Genomic DNA, 22,079 nt, shown 5'->3' with positions numbered 1-22,079 from the left:
GCCGGTGGCGGGGGGGGGGGACGGACACCCTCTGTGTCACCCTTGGGTCCCAATGTTCCCAGGATCTTCCTCAGCTCCCAAAAGCAGGTGGCAGGGGGGAGCAGAGCCATCCCCGACCCGTCGTGTCCCCCGTCCCCCCCCCCCAGGAAAGGGCACCAGGCGCTCGGTACAAGGACACAGGTTTATTTATTTCCAGCAGCGGCCACCCGCAGCCATCACCCACGGGCTCAGTCCAGCCCCCCCCCCCCCCCCAGTACAGGGGGGCAACTGGGACCAGTGGGCGGCTGGGACTGGGAGAGACGGACTCCTGCCGCCCAGGACAGCCGGGGGGGGGGGGGATGTGGGGTTACACCAGCCCCCACTGCAGACCCGTCCCCTCCGAGGACACGTCCGGGAAACCCCCCGGGGAGGCGGTGACGTCCCCAAAGGGCAGCGGTCCCTGCCCGGGGGCACGGCCAGGACCCGGGTCCTGCTGGGCGGGGACAAGGAGGGGGACAGGAGACCTACCCCCCCAAAAAAACATCTGACGTGACTGCAAAGGCACCGGGTGATACTTAAAAAAAAATAATAGTTAAAATCACGGCGTAGCTACAGTAATTCAGAAACATTTACAAGAGTTGGCGGCGCGGGAGGAGCTTCACACCAGGAAGGAGGACGTCTGCTTGAACTCTCCCTGCGGGGACAAGGGGGACGTTAACGGCGGCGGGTGACAGGGAAGCGGGTGGGACGAGGGCCGTGGGTGGGAAGCACCAGGCTGGCTTTGCCACCGTCCCCAGGGAGAGCACGTCACGGTCCCCGAGGAGCCCGGCAGGGACAAGCAACGACACCTGTGAGCCCAGTGGGGACACCGGGGGGGGGGGGGGTGTCCCCGGCTTCGCGCGCCCCACCGGGAGGTGACACAGCCGTGTGGCACCGTCACCCCCCCCACCCATCCCGTCCCGTACTCACTTCACTGCGGTGCGAGGGCTGGCTGTAAATCACCTTCTTGCTGGCGGTGCTGCAGAAAGCAAGGGCGTTAGGAGACCTTACGCTGCCCAGAGCCCCCCCTTGTCCCCACCCTGAGCGGCCGGTGACACCCGAGGCACCTTCCCAGCCCGCGGGCAGGGTCTGGGGGAGGAGGAGATCTCCCGTCCCCGCTGGCGGAGGAAGAGGAGGCAGCCGGGAGGGAGGCAGCAGCGTTACGGCTTCACTTACTCTTTTCTCTCTGAAATAAAAGAAACAGAAGAGGGGTTTTAGGGGGGGAAGGTGGGGCACCGGGGCGAGCGGGTCCCGGGGCGGCCGGCGCAGTACTCACTGCTGAAGAAGCCCCGGCTGTAGGCAAACCAGATGCCGAAGGCCACGAGCGCCAGCACCATCAGCAGCACCACGACCGCGGCCACGATGCCGCCCACGTTGACTTCGCCTGGAAAGAGAGGAACCGGGACGTCAGAGGGCAGCTGGATCCCGGCACGGAAACCCTCAGCTCGGCACCCACGGGATCCCACAGAAATCCCGGTGTGAGAGAGGCCGGAGGGGGCCCCCGGTCCAAACCCAGCTCCAAGCAGGACCGGCATCGAAGCTGGACCCAGTTCAGAGGTGGATCGGGCTGCCCAGTCAAGTTTTACGCATCCCCAAGGGCAGCTTTCCCCCGTCCCCCTCCACGGCATCACGCCAGGGGCTTGTTTCAGCCTGGGCTGTTGGGAGACCATACAGCAGGGTCATTAACATCACAGCTAATTAACGTCTTTGAACCTGGAACGGCAAAGGGGTGACGGCATCGCCCCACACCGGCGTCCCCCAAAACATGACCTGTGCCGGACGCAGCCCGGGCAGAGCCCGGAAAAGCCCCATACCGGGGGCGGGGAGGGGGGACACGCGCGGCACCGGCCCCTGCTGCCATTCCTTACTGGCTTCCATGTGGATGACGTCCGATTTCTGGGGGGAGCCCACGTTGTTCATCGCCTCGCAGTAGTAGTCGCCGGTGTCGAAGCCGCTCAGGGGCTCAAAGACCTAGATGGGAGCGGAGAGATGAGCGCAGGGCAGGGGAGGGCTCGGGGGGTCCCCAAGTTTGGAGCACCCTGCGCTCACCAGCTCCCCGGTGGCGGGGTCCAGGGTGTAGGAGGAGTTTCTGAAGGTCAGGCTGGTTTTGGGGTCGGCGGGCATCAGCATGCTGTCCTTGTACCAGCGGAAGGTGGGGGGCGGCGAGCCGTCCGTCTCGGTGCACCGCAGCACGGCCTTGCTGCCGATGGTGGCCGAGGTGGGGACGTGGGCCATCGGCTTGGAGGGGGGCACTGCGGGAGAGCGCGGCGTCGGGGCTGGCTCAGCACGGCACGGCTCACGCCGGGGAGGGACAGGGTGCTCGAAGGGCGTGGGACGGTGGTGCCGGCGTCCCTCCCCCGGCCGGCTGCCCCCACACGACGGTGGGGACAAGGATAAGCTCAGCCACGGGGGACAAGAAGTGGGTCCTGGGACGGCAAAGCCACGCAAGGGACGAGCGGGGAGGGGGGCTCGGGGGCGGCCGCACCTTGGACGATGAGGTTCACCTCCGACTTGGCGATCTGGCTGCCATCCCCCACCACCTCGCAGATGTACTTCCCCGCGTCCTCCCGCGTCACCGTGTTGAAGTGGATGGTGGTGGGCGAGAACTGGACCCGGTTCTTGTACGGCTCTGCCGAGAGAGAGGAGACGGGGCTGGGAACCGGCTCCGACGGACGGACAGACCGGCGGGGTACCCCGAGCCGGGGGGTCCCCGGGGGCGTACCTGTCAGCTCTCCCCCATAGTAGAAGAGGACCAGCGAGGAGCCCTTCTGGAACTTCCACTCGATGCGGGGGCTCTTCCAGCCGGACCGATACGCCAAGCAGGGGATGTCGGCGGCTGCCGAGGGAGAGCGACGCTGCGGGCAGGTGCCGCCGCACCGGAGCGGCACCGCGCTCGCATCCCACGGTGGGTGGCAAACCAAACCAGGAACCCCCGAACCCTCCCTGGTCCAGCCCCACACGGGAAATCCACCCTCGGCCTCGGGCGCCGCGTCCTCTGGGGGTCCGGGGACCTCGGGGAGAACCCTGTTTGCAGCACCGGAGGTGCCGGGGGACGCGGCTCGGTCATGCCCCCCCAGGATAACGGGGCGAGGGGAACCGTCGGTGAGCTGGGGGGTGCTGGGGCCGGAGCCGGGCACTCACGCTTGTTTTCAGGCACTTCTTTGGTCTCGGAGGTGACCTGGGCTCCCACCAGGGACGCTGCGGGAGGGAAAGGACACGGATGAGAAATCCGGGGGGGGGGGTGGGGGGGGGGGGGCCCCAGCGATGGGATACGGGGAGCAGGGGAGGCTGCAGCCGGGCCAGGGAGGTCACCGGGAGCCCCGAGGCAGAGGTGACGGTCCCCAGGGCAGGGGTTGACGGCATGTTGTGCTGCGCTGCCCCGGCGTGTCGCAGCCCCAGGAGCTGGAAAATCTTGTCCTGCCTGCTCTGGGCGCTGCCCGCGCTGTCACGTCACCTCCCGCCCTGCCCGGTTTCTGCCTGGTTTCACAGGAAACTGGCCGGGGCGTTTCGCAACTCCCTGCCCTTTGCGCACACACGCGCGCGCACACACACACACAGAGACACCCCCGCACCCCCGCACACGTGCGCACACGCCTCGTCACAGCCCGCACACGCCTGTCTCCCGCCCTTCCCCACGGCCGTCGCCGCTGCCAGGCCGCGGTTGGCCACGGCAGCGGCAGGACGGGCTGGTGCTGTGGGTCCAGAGGGTCGGTGCCGGCTGCCGGCCGTGTCCCTTGTCCGCGACACCGCTCAAAGCCGGCGTCTCCCGGCACAGCCACCCCGGCTCCCGGTGTTGGGCCCGGGGAAGGCAGCGACACGGGCCGGTGAGTCACGCCACGGGGGAAGGTGACCGGGAACTGGCACGGCCTCGTCCCCAACTCACCTGCACCTTTGCACCCCGAACCGCCGCCAAGCGGAACTCGGGCAGGTGGCAGCAGAAATCGGTGATTTTGGGGCGAAACAGGAGGGAAACGGGGCATCTGGTGCCCCCAAGCACGGAGCGCTTCCCAACACGGGGCCTGGCACCGCTCCTGAGAGCTGGCGCGGTGGCACGGTGCCGGCCGGGAATGCCATCGGACCCCCATCGTGGCCGTGTCTTGAACCATACCACGGCTCAGGGAGGAGGGGAAAAGGATTTGGGGTTTGTTTGGGTGGATTTGGGACAGAAACAGCAGAAAGGCGACATCCCGCAGGCCCCGTGGGTTTGGGGGTGCTCGGGGGGAGCCGGGGCGGGACGGGTCCCCGGGGTGGGTGTCCCAGCCAGGACACAGGCGCTGCTGGCTCCGGGTCCAAATCAGCTGGGATCGGGTTAATCCCAACCCGCTCCGGGATTGTTCCAGCACAATGGAGGGGATGTCACGGGGACAGGAAGGCCACCGCCGGCCCAGCCCGCTCGCCGGTGACAAAACCCGTAACTTTGGCCTTTGGGAGTGCCGGTGGCGCGGCACTGGCTACTCATTAACCCGGGGCGCGGGGGCACGTCTCGACGCCTGCCATGAGGGGAGTGGGACAGGGACACCCCCGCCGCTGCCGGCGAGGGCTCCGCCGGAGCCCGCGGCACGAGGAAAGCCGTCAGCCGGGATGTTTCGCCACGGCGGGTTTCCGGCCCCAGGAAGCGCGGCCAGATCCGCACCCCCCCCCCCCCGCCGCCGCCAGCCCCGCCGAGCCCCCCGGCACCCTGAGTCCCTCTCCCCCCCCCCAAATTACCAGGTGTCGGCGAGAAGGCGATGACGGGCTCGACGGGAGCGGAGCTGCCGGGACGGGGTCAGCGGCACCGGCACAGCCCTCGCCCCGGCATCCGGACACAAGTGGGGGCCGGTTCCTGCCCCCCCCCCGGGAGCGGGGCTCAGCCGGGCGTCAGGGCCCAGCGCCACGAGGACCTTTGGGGGGTCCCGGGGCTGCCGCCCCCTCCCCGGAGGGGTGACGTGGGTGGCGAAGGTCTTGTGCACCCACAAAACCAACCATAAACCGTAAATAACGGGGCGGCGGCGGCCCCGGGATCGGGGTGTCCCCGGGGTTTCGGGCACTAACGGGGCTCCCCCGGGGCGGGAGGTCCCGCGGGAGACGGGTGGACACCGCCGGGTTATTAATAGCCCGTTATCGCGGTGTATGGCGGCACCGGGGCCCCTCCCGTGATCTTCGGCCCCCCCCCCGGTACAAACCGGGATCCCGTGAGCGGGGACGGTGGGTGGCACACGGCCCTGGCACCGGGGGACCCGCCGCCCGGTATCGGGCCCCTTCCCGGGCAACCCACCACCGCCCCCGGGCACCAGCCCCGCCCCAGGCGGCAACATCGCGACCCCCCGGTACCGGCACCGCCCCGGGGGAACCCCGCCACTTCTCCGGTACCGGCACCGCCCCGGGGGAACCCCGCCACTTCTCCGGTACCGGCACCGCCCCGGCGCCCCGCTGCCACCCGCTACCGACCACCCCTCCGGGCGATCCTCTGCCACCCCCCAGGGGATCCACCGCCCCACCCCGGTACCGGCGGCGCCCCGGGCACCGGCCGACCCATTGTTCGGGCGCCTCGTGGCCGGCCGGCCGCCCCCCCGCCCCGGCCCGCCCCTCCCCTCCCGGGCACTCACCAGCCGCTGCACCGAGCAGCAGCAGGAGCCGGAGCCCGGGGCCGGGGCCGGGGCCGGGGCCGCCCCGCCGCGCCGCTCCCGCCATGGCCGCCGCCGCCGCCGCACTGAGCGCCCCCGCCCGCACCAGGTGCGACCCCGCCCCGCCCCGCCCAGGTGGGCCCCGCCCACCCGGACCGCCCACCGGGGCCGGGCCAACCCGGCTACGCCCCTCCGCCAGGTGCTGGGGAGCCCCGCCCCTTCCCCGACTCCATTGGCCGCGCCGCCTGTCTCCTCAAGGAGGGGGCGCGCCCCGCTCCAGTGACTGGCTGGCTCGGCCCCGCAGCGCCGGCTTGATTGGCTGAGGCGAAGGGGCCGCGCGCGCGACAGGTGTGGAGAGGGCGAGGCCTACCGGCCAATCGGAGAGAGCGCTTTAACTTCTGGCCAATGGGCGCGCTTTGCGTCCCTCGTGGCGGCCCTCAGGCGGGGACCCCGGCGTTGCCATAACGACGGGCCCTGCGGCCTCCCCAGGCCCCAGAGGACTCCCAGTGCCCCCCCAGTGCCCTGCAGTGCCCCCCCAGTACACCCCAGTGCCCCCCCAGTACACCCCAGGGCCTCCCAGTGCCCCCCCCAGTACACCCCAGTGCCGCCCAGTGCCCCCCCCAGTACACCCCAGTGCCCTGCAGTGCCCCCCCAGTACACCCCAGTGCTGCCCAGTGCCCCCCCCAGTACACCCCAGTGCCCCCCCAGTACACCCCAGGGCCTCCCAGTGCCCCCCCAGTACACCCCAGTGCCGCCCAGTGCCCCCCCCAGTACACCCCAGTGCCCCCCCAGTACACCCCAGGGCCTCCCAGTGCCCCCCCAGTACACCCCAGTGCCGCCCAGTGCCCCCCCCAGTACACCCCAGTGCCCCCCCCAGTACACCCCAGTGCTGCCCAGTGCCCCCCCCAGTACACCCCAGTGCCCCCCCAGTACACCCCAGGGCCTCCCAGTGCCCCCCCAGTACACCCCAGTGCCGCCCAGTGCCCCCCCCAGTACACCCCAGTGCCGCCCAGTGCCCCCCCCAGTACACCCCAGGGCCTCCCAGTACACCCCAGTGCCGCCCAGTACACCTCAGTGCCCTGCAGTGCCCCCCCAGTACACCCCAGTGCCCCCCCAGTACACCCCCAGTACCTCCCAGTACACCCCAGTGCCCCCCCCAGTACACCCCAGTGCCCTGCAGTGCCCCCCCAGTACACCCCAGTGCCCCCCCCAGTACACCCCAGGGCCTCCCAGTGCCCCCCAGTACACCCCCAGTACACCCCAGTGCTGCCCAGTGCCCCCCCCAGTACACCCCCAGTGCCCCCCCCAGTACACCCCAGGGCCTCCCAGTGCCCCCCAGTACACCCCCAGTACACCCCAGTGCTGCCCAGTGCCCCCCCCAGTACACCCCAGGGCCTCCCAGTACACCCCAGTGCCCCCCCCAGTACACCCCATACTCCCAACGCTCCCTCTGCTCCTGGTACTCCCAGTGCTCCCACGGAGCCATCATGGCACAGCGATGTCACACCGTGATGTCACAGCACGGTGACATCATGGCACAGCGACAGCGCAGTGACAGCACAGGGACACAGAGTCCCCAACATGGGGGGGGGGGTTCCCTGGGGTGGGGGCTCAAGAGGGAATGGGGGGTCCCTGTGACCCCCCCACCCCAGTGGCCGGGAGGCCCCAGGGTGCTGCGAAGTGGGGGGACAGGAGGGGCTGGGGAGGGGTCACGGGGTGCTGGCGGGTGCTGCAGGGCGTGGGCAGCCCCCTCCCAAGTGCCTGGGGGTCCCCAGGGTGCTGGAAGATGGAAGGGGGCAGGAGGGGTCCCTGGGTGCCCCCACCACCATGCCTGAGGGTCCCGCGGGTGCTGCAAGGGGTGGGGGGAGTCAGGGCAGATTTGGGGTCCCTGGGAGCCCCCTCCCAAGTGCCTGGGGGCCCGCCGGGGTGCTGGAGGGTGCTGCAAAGTTGGGGGGAGAAGAGGGGAATAAACTGTAGGACCTGGAAAAACAAATCACTATTTTTATTTATTTTCGCTTTTTAAATTCAGAGAGTTTTAAAAAAAAGTCTGGCCCCGCGGGGCCGGGCCAGCCGCAGCGGGCGGGGAGGGGGGGGGGCCGCAGCACCCCGGGACCCCCCGCACCCCCAGCGGCTGCCCGGGGCCAGCAGGGAGGAGCGAGAGGCGCCGCCGCAGCCCCCCGGGGAGGGGACGGTCCCCCGGGGAGGGGGTGCCCCGTAGGGGGGGGTGGGGGGGGGGGGGGGGTGGTGTTGCGGGCACAGGCCGGGGGGGGGGGGGGGGGGGGGCCGGGAGACCGAGGCAGTGCTGGGGCGAGGGGGGGGCAGAGGGGGGGGGCAGCGGGGCCGGCGCCCGCCTGGCCGAGAGCATGTGCACGAAGCGCTGGGGGGGGGGGGGGACGGGGGACGACATGTGAGAGGGGAGGGGCGCGGTGACGCGGGGCGCCCAGCGGACGCGGGGCGGGGGGGGGGGGGGGGGCAAAGGGTTGGGATGGGGGACACAAACCAAACGGGAGGGTCCTCATGTCACGCCAGGGAGGTGCTCGCTGCCGGGGGGTGGGGTGGTTAGGCACGGGGGGGGGGTGGGACGGGGCGTGGGGGGGTGGGACGGGACACGACACCCCCGTCCCCCCGCCAGTCCCCGTGGTCCCCGTCAGTGGCTGTCGTTCTTGATGACGATCTCCACCCCGTGCTGGCGGAGCTGCGCCCGCAGGATCAGGTTCTTGTTCTTCAGATCCTCCACCTGGCAGGGGGCCGGGGGGGGGGGGGGGGGATGGACGACACGGGGTGAGAGCGAGCATGGACCACCCCCCCCACACCCCCCCGCACCCCGGAGGGACACCCCCACCACCACCCCCCCCCCCGGCCGCCCTCACCTGCTGCCGCAAGACCTCGTTGTCCATCTGGAGCTGGTCGAGGCCCTGCAGCTCCTCGGAGAGGCGGTGGTTGCTCTGCCGCAGCTCCTGGATGTAGTCGCAGGCTTTGGAGAGGATCCCACCCTTGCTCTGGGCGAGGGGACGGGGGTGAGCGGGGAGGGGGGGGGGGGGGAGGGCACCCGGCACCCCACCGAGCCCTTTCCCTCACCCCGCAGCCCCCCCCCCCCCCCCCCGGGGGAGATGGCAGGGGGTGTGTGTGTGTGTGGGGGGGGTGTCTCCTACCTGCCCCGACTTGGTGTTCTCCATGGAGCAGTCGGGGATGATCTTGGAGAGCTGCACGATCCAGTTGTTGATCTTGTCCCTGCGCCGGCGCTCCACTGTGAGGGGGGGGGTGGTGGTGGGGGGGAAGACCGGTGGGCGTCAGCACCGTGCCGAGACCCCCGGCAGGCACCGAGCCTTGCACCGGGTCCCCAGTCCCGCCGCGCAACCCTCGGCGGGGTGTCGTCCCCCCTCCCCGCAACCAGCACCCTCCTGGCTGGGGTTGTGGGTCGCTAACCCTAACTGCGCTGAGCACCGGCACCCCCGGGAGAGGGGAGAGGAGCGGCGGGCAGGGACCGATCCTGCCCAGCTCCCCCCCGGCCCCGGGCACCCAGCCCCTCGGGGCGGCTGGGAAAGCAGAGGTGAAGCACCCAAACGGCCCGAGCTCTGCCCACGCCAGACCCAGGCCCCTCGGGGCGCGGGCAGGGTGGGGGCCCTGCCTGCACCCGGGGAGCGAGGACGGGAGAGTCGATTTTCGGGTCAAAACCGGCCCAACGCCCGGTTTTCGGTGGTTTTGAAGCCAAGGGAAGGAGGATCCTGGCTGGCGCTTCCACCCGGCCGGGCTGCTTGTGCCGCGCCGGGCACTCACCCCTGCCGCCGTCTCCTCCTGGCTGGGGGCCGGGCAGAGCCGGGGGCCGCCTGGGTGCCTTACCTGGGCGTGCTCGGGTTTCCCAAGGTTTGAGCTTAATCTTCCGAGCTCTGGCTTCCCCTGCTGCTGCTAATTACAGCTCTCCCAAAAGAGGTTTTACCCTTAACTGACAAGAGCTTTGTGATATGTCCTTAGAGCTTTTCCATCTAGGAGGTGGGAATAGACAGTGTTAACCCAGGGACGGCTCCGCTCCCCACGCTGCTGCACGCCACGGTCCCCACCGTCCCTCACCGGTCCCCACCGCCCCTCGCCGAGAGCAGGATGACACCCCCCACCCCCCCCCCCCCGACCCGCTGCCGATACCTTCGTTGTGCTGCGCCCGGCGCTTCTCATCCCGGGTGGCCCGCGGCGCCTCCGACTTCCTGGGGGGAGAGCGGCGGCGTTGGTCCCGGCGGGGATCCGACCGCGTCCCAGCCTCCCCACGCCGGCACGGGGGACGCCTCGCTCGGGTGGGGGAGACGCAGCCCGCTCCCGAAAGTGCCAGACTACCGGAGCGTGTCCCCCCCCCCTTTGCTTGTGCCGGTCTCTGCGTCGGCACGGCTGAGGGCGGCTGCGACACCCCTGTGCCCAGGGGGGAGCCGGGGAGGGATCCGGTACTCACGGGGAGTATGGGTGGGCGCGGGGGGTGATGGACCTCTGCGCCCCGCCCTGCAGCACCTCCTGGGGCGACATCATCACAAAGAACTGCCCTGAACGGCCCAAAATGAGAGAGGGGATCAGGTGGGGAGCACCCCCAAAACGCCCCGCGGAGGGGACCACGACCGCCTGGGGGGGGTCCTGAGGGACAGGGACACGACACCCCCTCCTGCAACGGCCGTACCCGTGGGGGTGGGCTGCCCCAGGAGGGCCTCCGAGTTCTGCGTGGTGACGACGGCGGTGGCCGTGGTCCCCGCGCCGGCGGAGGTGCTGGTGTCGGCCACGGCCGTGGTGGGGAAATAGGTGTAGTGAGTCTCGGTAGCCGTGGCCTCCGTCTCCACCGCATCCTCGCTGGTGAAGGCGCCCTGGATGACGGCCTGGAGGGGAGGGACGACAGCGGGTGCCACGGTGGGACGGGGCGCCGAGGACGGCCCCACTCCCACATGGCACCGGCAAGCCGGCACCCACCTGTGTCATGGACTGGGCGGCGGGGTAGCCGCTGATGGCACTGGTGCCCTCAGTCTGTCCGTCCAGCTGTCCGTCGGCCACTTGGATCACCCTGTACATCACCTGTCGAAGAGAGCCGCGGCTGCGGGGACGGGCGGCTCGGCAGCGGCTCGGCCCACCCACGGCCAACCCCGGCATCCAGAGCTGCCCAGCGCAGGATCAGGCCACGGCGCTCCCCTCCCCGCTCCCCCTCTGGCTGCAACCGAGCCAAGCGGGCACTCCGGCAGGGCTGAACCCCGCTCTGACCCCAAAACACACACCACCACCCCCCTCGGGTGTCCCGCCCGGAGGGGACCCAGCCGGGAGGGTCTGCGTACCTGCGTCCCGCCGTTCTCTGTGCGAAAGACATACTTGATGTTGGGGTCGGGGAAGGTGGCCGCAGACTGGATGCTGGCAATGGCAACGCTGGTGGGATCCTCACCTGTGGCCACTGCACCTTAAGGCAAGAAGCAGGGAGGAGGGGGGGGGGGGGGGGGGGGGCAAAGCCCATGACGGGGAAGGGGCCGGGGCAGGGGAGCCCGTGCCACGGAAGGGAGCTCAGAGCCATCCCCTCTCTCCCAGGGGCAAGGACGGGGTCTGGCGTTAGCCCAGCACGTGCCTCCAGGACACGGTGCTTGACGCTGGGCTAAACCGGGCACGGCTGGGGCTTGGGGCTTCCTCAGGGAAGCTTCCCCCGGGGCAGCCGGAGCCCCAAGGCCCCCCAGGGCCTGCAGTGGGGTCACCGCTCACCTTCCTGGATTTGCACCGTTCCCTCTTCCGTCTCGGCTGCTTTCTGCTGCCTGCAAGGGCGAGGGGAGGCGGGTGAGGTGCGGGAGGGGCTGGGGACCCCCTTCACCCCGGAGCCAGGGACCACCCGGACGTCACCCGGTCCCCCTCGACAGCCCCAGCCCGGTGTCGGCCTGACCGCCCTCGTTTACCGGCCCCCCGTTATCCATGCCAGAGAGGCCCCTGGAGCGGCGCAGCCGCCGTCCCCCCACCCAGTGCCGGCGCGGGGGTCGCGGCACTCACCCCTTCATCGCTCCACTCCGTCAGGCATCAGCGGGGCAGTCGCAGATGAGCCTCCCGGCCTTCACAGCCCTGCGGGGAGCAGAGGCGGCGGCTCAGGGATGGGGCCCAGCCTTCCTCCTCCTCCTCCTCCCCAGGACCTGCCGCTCTGCGCCGGAGCGGGACCGACGCCAGCCCCGGCAGTGGCAGGTCCCCGCTGTCATTGGCGCCCGGGGACAGTGCCAGGGCCCCAGGACGGGAGCAAAGCCACCGTGGAGACAGCAAAGCTGAGTCCCGGCTGTGCCGGCAGCGCCGCGGCAGCCCGGCCCTGCACCGACTGCCGCGGCCAGACACCAGCTGGGGCTTCGGGTGCTGTTTTCAGGCGTCCCCCATTTTACTTTCACATCCTGGGAGACACGGCTGTCCCCAAAGCCAGCGGCTCCCCCGGGTTTTGGTCCGGCGGGTGACAGTTTGGGGTCCAGCTCGTGCCGGAGACCCCCGGTGACCCCGGCGTGGCCGTGCCGCCCTGCCGCGGTGACCCGGCTCCCTCTGCTTCTTTGTCACCCGGCGGCAGCCGGTCAGGGAGCCGGGGGGACACCCCGAGGGAGGGCATCGACACCGGGCCCTGCTCGGCAACACCCCGGCCCTCACTGCCCCAAAAACCGGCCGCCCCCCCCCGCGGGGCCGCCCCGGGGGGGTTTAGCCCCACGTTACCCCCCCAGTCACGGCCCTGGGTCCCCCGCTCGAGCGGGTCCAGCCCCCCCCGGCCTCGGTCCCCCCCAGACGGGCAGGGAAATGGGGGTGTCAGGTTTGGAGGGAGCAGCGGGGGGATCCCCCGTGAGGGGGCGACAGGGCCGGGGCGGCGGCAGAGGGGGTGACAGGCCGGGAGGCGGCGGGGGGTGACAGGCCGGGCGGGGGGGCCCAGCCGCAGCCCGGAGGGAGGTGACAGGCCCGGCGGGCCGCGCCCCGGGCGAGAGCGGCGGGGCGCGGCGGATCCCGGGGGCCGGGGAAGGGGAGTGGGGGCCCGCACCCCGCCGGTGGCAGCTGCGGATGGGCCCGGCGGCCGCGGCCGGGCCCGCACCCACCGGCGGCCGCGGCCGAGCCCAGACCCGCGGCCCGCAGGCCGGGGAAGGGGGGTGGCGGCCCGGCCCGGCCCCGCCGCGCCCCCCGGCACCGGCACCGGCCCCGGCCCCGCGCCCCCGCCCGCCCCCGCCGTTACCTCGCCGCGCCGGGCCGCCCTGCGCGCGCTCGGCCCCTTGTCTCGCCATGGAGCCCCGCACATGCGCACGGCGCCGCCGCGCCGCCATGACGGGTCCGGGCGGAAGCGAGCCCCGCCTCCGCCCCCGCCGCCATCTTGGGCAGGGGCGCCGCGTAGCGCAGCGCGCCGCCGCCGCCGCCATCTTGGCGCCGGGCACGGCCTCCCCGCCCCTCCCCGCCGGCGCCATCTCAGTGCGTGCCGGCCCCGACGGGCGCCATCTTAGACGGCGAAGCGCGGCGCTTCCGCCCGGCGCCATCTTGGGTGAGGGCGGCGCCATCTTGGAGGCGGGCATCGCCCCCCGTGCCTCGCACACCGCTCGCGAAAACCGTCCCGGCCCGCCGGTGCCGCCGCCGCGGGGTGAGGGACCTCCCACCCTGCTCCCCCCCCCGGGCCCGGCTCGGGGTGCTGCGCGGAGAGCCGCTGCCTCGCCAGGGCCCTGAGGCCGCCCCGGGCGCCGCCATGTTGCGTCGAAGGAGGCCGGAGCGGTAGACAAAGCCCAGCGCCTTTATTGATCCCGTTGTCGCCCGCGCAGGAGCGCGAACGTCCGCCAGCCCCGGACCCCCGTCCCGGGAGCTCAGCGCTCGCCCGCCGCCCCCTCGGTGCCCACCGGCCGCCGCGGTGGGGGCGGCGCCGCCCCCTCGGCCTGTGCCGCCGGCCGGGTCAGGCTGAGCCGGCTCCTTCCCGGCGCCTCGCCCTCGGGGGCCGCCACACAGCTGAGGGGCCGCAGCAGCCGCGGCCTCAGGGGGGCCCTCTGGAAGGGCAGGACCTTGATGGCGGAGGGCGCCGGCTCCCCCCCGCCGTAGGTCTGGATCCTCCTCACCGGCGTCTGGGCCGGCTGCTGCTCGGCGGCCATGGCCACCGCCGCGTCGAAGGACACGCTGCCGCCCTCCCGCCAGCCCGCTCTCCTCGCCGCCGCCGCCGCCCCGCCGCCCCCAGATTGCTGGGGAGGCCCCTCCGGCGCCGTGGGGCTGGGGAGCCGCCGGGGCGGTGCAGCGGCATCCCCCTCCATCACCGGGGACGCGCCGTCGGCCGGGGGCATCCAGGGCTGCAGGGCCAGGGGGATCTTGGCGAACTGGGGCTTGGGGGGCACGACGGGGACCGACCGGGCTTGCTGCACCCTGATGGTGCGGGCGGCCAGGCGCACCGGGGCGCTGCCGTCGCGGCGCAGCACGGCCACGGGCTCGGGGCGCCCCGGCTCCCCGGGGGGCTCGGCCCGGCTCGGTTCCGGGGCTTCGGGGGGAGCGCTGCGCAGCTCTGGGGCCGAAGCGGAGAGCGAGGGAGATCTGGGGCTGCTCCCAGGGGTGGCACCGGTCCCTTCTGCGCTGGCCGCAGAGGGCAGGACCGCCTCGGGGACTGCCTCGGGGACCGGCTCGGGAACTGCCTCGGGGACCGCCTCGGGGACCGCCTCGGGGACCGGCTCGGGGACTGCCTCGGGGACCGGGGGCTCCGCTGGCTCCCAGGGGGCCTCCTCTGGTGAGGCGGCTGGAGGGGACCCCAGTAAAGGCTGGGGTTCACCCTCCCCAGGCTCCTCCGGGGCGGGGGGACTGGAGCCAGCTCCATCCTCTTTGGCTTCCCCGTCCCACGCATCAGGGTCGAGAACCGGCCCCGCTCCCACGGGGCCCCCGGCTCCTCCGCCCTCGTCCCCCAGGCCGGCTTCGGTGCTGTAGTCAGTTCTGCTGGGGCTGGAGCTGCCGTCCGCGGCCCCCTCCCCTCCACCCTCCTCCCCCGGGGGCTGGCCTGTGCCTGGTGCCCCCCCCTCTGCCAGCACCCCGGTGGGGTCCCCCGGGTGCTCCCCCTCACCCGGAGCATCCTCCTCCATGGGGCACGGCCCTGCCGGCCCCGGCGTTGGAGACCTGTCCTGCGGCACGGCAGTGCCGTCGGTGCCGGGTTGGGCCGGTGCCGGGGTCCCCGGGGCCGTACCCTCACCCCGCGGCTGGTCGAGGGGTTCCAACGATGCCACCAGCGGGCTGAGGTCATCGTGGGCGCTGAGGAACATGTCATCCGAGTCGGTGTCCCCGGCGCGGTCCTCGGCGTCGGAGCCGCTGGGAGCCATGAAGAACATCTCCTCGTCCATGCACTCCTCAATGGAGAGGTAGCTGGCCGGCTGCTCCGCGGGAGGCTCCCCCGGCTGGGGACGGGGACAGGCGGGAGGGTGACGGCCGCGCCGGAGACCCCCAGCCGGCACGGAGCACTGCACGGCCCCGAGGCCCAGCACCAGGGCTGGAGGGGTCGATGCCACCCTGTCCCCTCCATCCCCATCCCCGCCCTGTCCCCTCCATCCCCGCTCTGTCCCCTCCATCCCCATCCCCTCCGTCCCCATCCCCACCCTGTCCCCTCTGTCCCTGCCCTGTCCCCTCCATCCCCGCCCTGTCCCCTCCGTCCCCATCCCCGCCCTGTCCCCTCTGTCCCCTCCAATCCCAACCCCGCGCTGTCCCCTCCATCCCCACCCTGTCCCCTCCATCCCCATCCCCGCCCTGTTCCCTCCATCCCCATCCCCGCCCTGTCCCCTCCATCCCCATCCCCTCCATCTCTGTCCCCATCCCCGCCCTGTCCCCTCCGTCCCCACCCTGTCCCCTCCATCCCCATCCCCTCTGTCCCCATCCCCACCCTGTCCCCTCCATCCCCTCCATCCCCATCCCCACCCTGTCCCCTCCATCCCCATCCCCTCCATCTCCGTCCCCGTCCCCACCCTGTCCCCTCCATCTCCGTCCCCATCCCCACCCTGTCCCCTCCGTCCCCACCCTGTCCCCTCCATCTCCATCCCCATCCCCGCCCTGTCCCCTCCATCCCCACCCTGTCCCCTCTGTCCCCACTCTGACCAGGGACGGCGGAGGTGACCCTCTGCCTGCCCCCAGCCCTGCCGCCCCGGACCCGAAGCTCGGGGATGGCGATGTCGGCTTACGTTCATGAACCCGCTCTCCATCCCCTCCTCCATGGCCGGGAACCCCTCGCCGTCCCCAGGGCCGGTGTCCGGCGGCAGGGACCACGCCGCCGGCTCCGCGTCCCCGCCGCCTTCCAGCCACGTCTCCTGGCTGTCCAGGAAGGCGAAGGAGTCCCGCAGCTCCAGGGAGAGCCGGGTCTCCTCCGCGTCCGCCTTCCCCTCCCCTGCGGAGGGAGATGGGGGGGATTGAGCCCGGTGTCCCCCCCGGCACCCCTGGGGTCCCGCGCCGGCCGGTCCCGGCGGCCGCCTCTCACCAGCGTGGTGCTCGGGCGCCTCGGGGTCCCCGGCGGGGCGTTGGGCGGGAGGCGCTCTGCCCGCAGCCACCTGGGCCAGCGCCGGGCACGGCAGCCCCCGTGTCAGGCGGGAGAGGTTGGAGGTGATGTGGAAGGGGACGGTGACGGAGAAGGGGCCGGAGATGTGGACCCCCGCGCACTTCTCGGCACGGCTGCGGGCGGCCTTGGGCGAGCGGCCGGGGGCCACCAGCAAGGCCCGGCCGGCTTTGGGGGTGGTGGGCTCCGACTTGGTGCTGCTTTCGCCTTCTGACTCGGGGCCCCGCGGCTCCTCCTTCCCTTTCAGCTTCTCCTCCAGGCTCTCGTCCAGCTCGGGGCAGCTCTCCGGCGCCGGCGGCGAGGGGCAGGTGTCGAAGCTCTCCCGGCGCTGCGGCGGCTGCTTCACCGACCGCTTCTTGTTCAGCCGAGGGTCGTCTGCGCCGGGCGGGGGGGGAAGAGTCAGGGCCCGGAGGTGGCCCCTGTCCCCAGACCTCCCCGCACTTGGGGACCCGGCCGGGTGGCACCACGGGAGCTGCCGAGCTGAAGGACCGGGGCGATGCCCGGCCATCCCCACCCTGTCCTCTCCATCCCTACGCCATCTTCTCCGTCCCCACCCCTGCCCTCTCCATCCCCATCCCTCTCCCGACGATCCCGCCTCGGGGACGGGGACGGGGACGGTTCCCACGGGAGCGGCACCGTGCATCCCTCTTACCATCGCTGGCGAAGGGGACGGAGCTGAGCGAGTCCATGCTCTTGGCCGGCCGCAAGCTTATTTTGCCGCACTTGTCATCTGGGGGGGAGGAGGGGGAAGGAGAAGGGGAATGGGGACACACGGGGCGGCAGCGGGGCTGGGTTTGGGGACACGTCGTCCCCCGATCGATGGGGTCCCTCCCTCTGAACCCCGGCGGGGGGACCGGGGCTCCCCACCTTTCTCCTCCGCCTTCACCAGCTTGCGCTTGGCCTCGTGGCTGGAGCGGCCCAGGTTGAAGATGGACCTCCACTTCTTGGCCTTGAGGGAGCCCTTCCTCCTGCGGGACGCCGGACGTCAGGGGTGGCGGGCACGCCCGGACACGCCCGGACACGCCTGGGCACGCCCGGACACGCCCGGGCACGCTTGGGCACGCTCGTACGTGCGCGTGAGCACACACGGTGCCTTCGGACACGTGCAAGGGCTCGTGCACGCCTGCAAGCACGCGTGCAGGAGAGCACGTGCCCACGCTTGTGCGTGTAAGAACGTGTGCGTGTGGGATTACGCGTGCGTGGCACACACGTGCTCGCAGCGCTGCCTGGGCCGGGGGGTCCCCGGGGTGGGGGGGGTGGGGGGGGTCGCCGGGGAGGGGAGGGGGTGGCAGCGGGTCCTACCTGTGGTCGCTGAGCTCGATGATGGTGTGGTAGGGCCGGATGGGGGGGGGGCCGTCGCCCTGGCTGAGCGCGGCCGGCACGTGGTACGGCGGGGGCTGCCCGTCCCCCGGCCCCCCCCCGCCCAGCAGCAGGGACCGCCGGGGGGACTCGCCACCTGCGGGCCACCGAGATGGGGCGTCAGGGTCCCGCCAGGGACCCCCCCCCCCCATCACCGTCTGTATTTCTCCCCCCCCCCCCCCCCCGCCCCGTTCCCCGGCCAGGACGTACCGTGGAGAGGAGCGTCCCTGAAGAGCTGCTCGACGTGGGTGAGGATGAACTCCACCACGATGGACTGGACGCGCACCTCCATGAACGCCGCCGTGCCGTTGAACCCCGTCGCCTCGATGTCCTTCGACCTGCCGCGGGGACGCCGGGGGGGACACACACACGGGACTCTTAGGATCCCCCGGGGAAGGGGGATGCTCATCACCCCCCGCGTCCCCCTCGCCCCCACCCCTGGTGCTCACCGCAGCAGGTTGGGCGCCCAGACGATGGCCAGGTTCCTGGCGTGCATGTTGGTCTGGCTGCTGTAGGACGCCATGTGCAGGAGGTGCCTCATCAGGAACTCCAGGGTCCTGCGGGCGCCGGGGCACGTTAGGGACAGCGATGCCCACGGGGGACACCGGGTTTGGGGTTCCTTCCCCCCCCCCCCCCCGTGCCCCTCTACCTATAGTGGGGCACCGGCAGCTCCTTTAACACCTCCTTGATCTTCACCAGACGAGCCTCTTCCATCTGGATGGCCACCGCGTCCTGCCGGGGGGCAGGGATGGGGTGACAAGTGCCACCTCCCGGGGTTGGGGACGGGTGGCAGCGCCGGGGGGGGGGGGGGGACGGGACGGGGACACGACACTCACAGCAAATTTGTCGTAGAGCTGGTAGGTGAGGAGGGGGTTGGGGAGCTCGCGGAAGTACGCCTTGCAGAGGGAGCTGACGCAGTGGATGTCCTGCAGGTAGACGTCCTTCTGCAGGTCGGGGCAGCGGTCGCTGTCGAACTCCTGCCTGCGAGCGAGGCGGCTGGCGAGGCGGGGACGGGGACGGGGACAGTGCGGTCCCTCTCCCCAGCCCCGCTCGGCTGCCGTGCCGTGGAGGGTTTTCACTAGGGTGGGATGGGATGTGTTCCCAGGGTGTCCCCGTGCCCGCGGAGGTGGGGAGGGTGTCTGTCCCTGCCAGCGGGGCTCGGGGACGCACAAGGACCGTCGTGGTTCCCCGGGGACTGGATGCAGCCCCGATGGGCTGCAAACGGGGCGGGTTCGTCAGCCGGGTCCTTCTGCTGCATGGCCGGGATGCTGGGGCAAGGCGGGGTGGCAGGGCCGGGGGGATGGCAGGGATGGGGGGATGATGGGGACAGGGGGGATGGCGGGGACAGGGGGGGATGGCAGGGACATGGGGGTGCTGGGGTCGTGGGGATGCTGGGGACAGGAGGGTGGCAGGGACAGGGGGATGCTGCGGGTGCCAGTGATACAGGGGCAGAGAGGACGTGGGAAAACGGGGGATATGGGGGGACAGGGGGATGTTGGGGACACTGGGGATGTTGAGGAACGCTGGGGATATGGGGGTGCTGGGGACACTGCAGACACAGGAGACGCTGGCAGCGCTGGGGTTCTAGGAGACACAGGAAAAGGGGAGGAAAGAAACACTCGAGGAAAGAACCAAAAGAGCAGAAGAGTGAAAAAACAAACCAAATATGGAAAGAATGAAAGAGAAAAAGAAAGAAAGAATAAAAAAGAAAATAAACAAGAAAAAAAGGAAGAAAAGGAACAAGTGAAAGAAGAGCTGGAGCAGCGACGAGCAGGACGGAGCCGAGAGGTGCGGGAGGGCAGGATGGGGAAGGAAGGGGCCGTGGGGCGTGTGAGGGGGCGGCGGGGCCGGATCCGGTCAACTCAGCACCGGGGTCGGCTGCTGCGCTGGCTGCGTCCGTCCCCCTCCCGTCCCCGTCCTCTTCCCATCTCCCTCTGCCTGGTCCCATCCCATCCCCATCCCCTCCCTGTCTCCCTCCCGTGCGGTCTCAGCCCTGTCTTCTCCCACCGCTCTCCCGTCTGGTCCTGCCTCATCCCACCCCTGCCTCTGTCCCACCTCCATCCTATCTGGTCTCATGTTCAGCCCATCCCTGTCTCCATCCCGTCTGGTCCTGCCTCACCCCATCCCTGTTTCTATCCCCTCTCGTCCCGTCTCCCTCCTGTCCCCCTCCCCGTCTCCCTCCCTTCCGGTCCCAGCCCCATCTTCCTCCGGTCTCCACCTCCACCCTGTCTGCTGCCACCTCCGTCCCACCCATCCCCATCTTCCACCTGTCTCCCTCCTGTTTTCCTCCCATTTGATCCCACCCGGTCTTCAGCTCCATCTCTATCTCCATCCCGGCTCCCTCTGCCTCTGACCTCCATCCCACCCGCTCCTGTCTCCACCTCCATCATCTCCATCCCATCTGCTCCTGCCTCTGTTTCCATCCCTTCTCCATCATCTCCATCCCCATCCCGTCTCCATCCCATCTGCTCCATCTCCATCCCATCTCCACCACCTCCATCCCCATCCCGTCTCCATCCCATCTCCACCACCTCCATCCCCATCCCGTCTCCATCCCATCTGCTCCGTCTCCATCCCATCTCCACCACCTCCATCCCCATCCCGTCTCCATCCCATCTCCACCACCTCCATCCCCATCCCGTCTCCATCCCATCTCCACCACCTCCATCCCCATCCCGTCTCCATCCCATCTGCTCCGTCTCCATCCCATCTCCACCACCTCCATCCCCATCCCGTCTCCATCCCTCCCGCCCAGCCCCGCTCACCGCAGCCGCTGGATGTTGGAGGAGACGCCCGAGAGGCGGTAGATGCCATCCACCACCCCGTGCTGCTCCACGAACTCGGTGCAGCTCCTCAGAACCTGGGGCACTGCGGGACGGGCACCCCGGGTCCGCCATCACCCACCTCCCCCTGGCCCCTGCTCCCTGCCAAGAGCCAGGGGTGACGGGGGGGGGGAGCGGGGCCGCCCAACCCTGGGTACCCAGTGACAGTGTCCCCACGGGGCAGCCGGTCCCTGCACCGGCCACGTCCAGGGCCTGGGAGCACCAGAACCCCCGGCAATCTGGGACCACCGAGTCCCCAGGGACGGGGCCACCCATCCCCGTCCCCTCGGGGCCGCAGCAGGGCACCGAGATTGGAGCCGTGCCGAGGCACCGGGATCCCCCCAAATCTCGGAGGGGCCTCGCCGGGAGGTGCCCTGGCTGCGACACTTGCTCAACCGCCGGTGATGCAACCACATGGCGTGAGTCACCCCCCCGTCCCCTCCCCGCGGCACCCTCCCGGCTTCCGCCATTTGCGGGCGCGACCCCCCCCCCCCTCCCAAGGAGGGGGGGGGCTCAGTGGGACCCCGCGGCTGGGGGACGCGGGCGGTGGCGGCGCTCACTGGTGGGCGCTTACCGTCCTGCCCCGACTGCTGGAGATGCTCCAGGAGGTCGCAGCCGAAAACCCGCTCCTTGGTGCCGCCCTTGCGCCTCGCCTTCTGCCGGGCCTTCAGCGCCAGCGACATGGAGGCGGCGCGGACCCCCCCGGCGGCGGGGTCAGATCCTGCCCATGGCCCGAGTGGGGCGCGGGCGCCCCAGAGCCCCGGCACGGCGGCGGCGAGGGCCGGGGGAGGCGGGTGGCGAGCGGAAGCGGCCCCCGGGGAGGAAGTGCCGTGGCCCCGGGGGCCCTGACGCAGCCTCGAGGGCCCGGGGCGTCCCGCTGGCGGCGGCAGGAAGGCGGCGGCCGCCTTCGAGGCCGCTTCCTGCTCCTCGGTGCGTCGAAACCGCAGGGCAGGGCGCGGGCGGCACGCTTGCGCACGCTCGTGCGCGCTTCCGTGCGCTCGTGCATGCTTGCGCAAGCTCGTGGTGCTTGCGCGTGCTCATGCGTGAGCTGGGGTGTGCTTGCGCGCGCTCGTGCATGCTTGCATGAGCTCGTGAAGGCTTGCGCGCGCTCGTGCATACTTGCTCGTGCATGCTTGCATGAGCTTGGGCATGCTTGCGCATGCTCGTGCACGAGCTTGTGACGCTTGCGCGTGCTCGTGCATGCTTGCATGAGGTTGCGCGCACTTTGGCATGCTCGTGCACGCTTCCACGTGCATGCACACGCTTGCACGCAGCTCACCTGCACGCCCAGCGACACGCGGGTGCACGGGTGGAGCACGCAGGTGTGGCTGCCCTTGCACACGCACGCACGAGCAGTGTCCCGTGAGCCCCAGGGCCCCCCCGCGTACCCCCCAGCTGAGACCAGAAGCAACTCAACACGGGGTCCCAGGGTCCCGCGCGGGGGTTTATTTACAAGCGCGGCCGGGCAGCAGCAGGGGGGGCGGGGGGGCCCCCGTCCTATACAGGTATGTACACACGGGGCACGCTGTCCCCAGGGACCCCCGCCACCAGCCCCGCGCCTTGGGGGGGAGGCCCCGGCCCCGGGGGGATCCCCTCGGCAGTTTGGGGGGGACAGACGACAACGGGGGTTTCGGGGGGGCTGTGAGGGGGAGGGGGCAGCCGGGATGGGGTAGGGGACACAAGCGTCCCAAGTGCCACCGGCAAACCGCATCCCGAGTGGGGACGGCCGCGTGTCCCCAGCACCACGCGGGAAGGAGCTGACCCAGAGTCCGAAGGGATATTTTG

At 71.4% G+C, this 22,079-nt stretch overlaps 3 protein-coding genes across 7 annotated transcripts; all 3 read right to left on the bottom strand.

Annotated features, from left to right (window-relative positions):
• Positions 1–167: 167 nt before the first annotated feature.
• Positions 168–12,985, bottom strand: F11R (F11 receptor). The gene is made up of 12 exons (XM_076359718.1): positions 12,805–12,985; positions 12,739–12,751; positions 5,604–5,659; positions 3,160–3,216; positions 2,741–2,854; positions 2,504–2,647; positions 2,068–2,270; positions 1,887–1,989; positions 1,298–1,402; positions 1,195–1,204; positions 949–997; positions 168–673 (listed from the first exon to the last, which is right to left on the bottom strand). Exons 1-12 carry the CDS (start codon positions 12,983–12,985, stop codon positions 638–640), a joined length of 1,071 nt encoding a protein of 356 aa, XP_076215833.1. The 3' UTR covers positions 168–637.
• On the bottom strand, positions 8,218–12,873 carry USF1 (upstream transcription factor 1). Of its 5 annotated transcripts, none has more exons than XM_076360028.1 (11): positions 12,805–12,873; positions 11,610–11,678; positions 11,331–11,380; positions 10,919–11,037; positions 10,563–10,664; positions 10,279–10,471; positions 10,060–10,147; positions 9,762–9,820; positions 8,774–8,868; positions 8,492–8,620; positions 8,218–8,358 (listed from the first exon to the last, which is right to left on the bottom strand). In XM_076360028.1, exons 2-11 carry the CDS (start codon positions 11,615–11,617, stop codon positions 8,269–8,271), a joined length of 933 nt encoding a protein of 310 aa, XP_076216143.1. In that variant the 5' UTR covers positions 11,618–11,678; positions 12,805–12,873; the 3' UTR covers positions 8,218–8,268. The 5 variants fall into 5 exon arrangements, with proteins under 5 accessions (XP_076216143.1, XP_076216146.1, XP_076216144.1 ...); XM_076360031.1 differs by having other exon boundaries at positions 8,492–8,578; XM_076360029.1 differs by having other exon boundaries at positions 10,919–11,031.
• A 432-nt stretch (positions 12,986–13,417) lies between the features above and the next one.
• Positions 13,418–20,983, bottom strand: LOC143171001 (rho GTPase-activating protein 30-like). Its single transcript, XM_076359717.1, has 13 exons — positions 20,869–20,983; positions 20,238–20,340; positions 18,309–18,453; positions 18,122–18,204; positions 17,922–18,029; positions 17,683–17,810; positions 17,416–17,569; positions 16,981–17,081; positions 16,766–16,843; positions 16,039–16,488; positions 15,746–15,948; positions 14,670–14,971; positions 13,418–14,516 (listed from the first exon to the last, which is right to left on the bottom strand). Exons 1-13 carry the CDS (start codon positions 20,975–20,977, stop codon positions 13,418–13,420), a joined length of 3,063 nt encoding a protein of 1,020 aa, XP_076215832.1. The 5' UTR covers positions 20,978–20,983.
• Between the last annotated feature and the right edge of the window lie 1,096 nt (positions 20,984–22,079).

The sequence above is a fragment of the Aptenodytes patagonicus genome, chromosome 26 (assembly GCF_965638725.1).
Source record: "Aptenodytes patagonicus chromosome 26, bAptPat1.pri.cur, whole genome shotgun sequence".
NCBI lineage: Eukaryota > Metazoa > Chordata > Aves > Sphenisciformes > Spheniscidae > Aptenodytes > Aptenodytes patagonicus.
The sequence above is the reverse complement of the archived record's forward strand: the minus strand, read 5'-3'. Positions and strand labels throughout refer to the sequence as shown.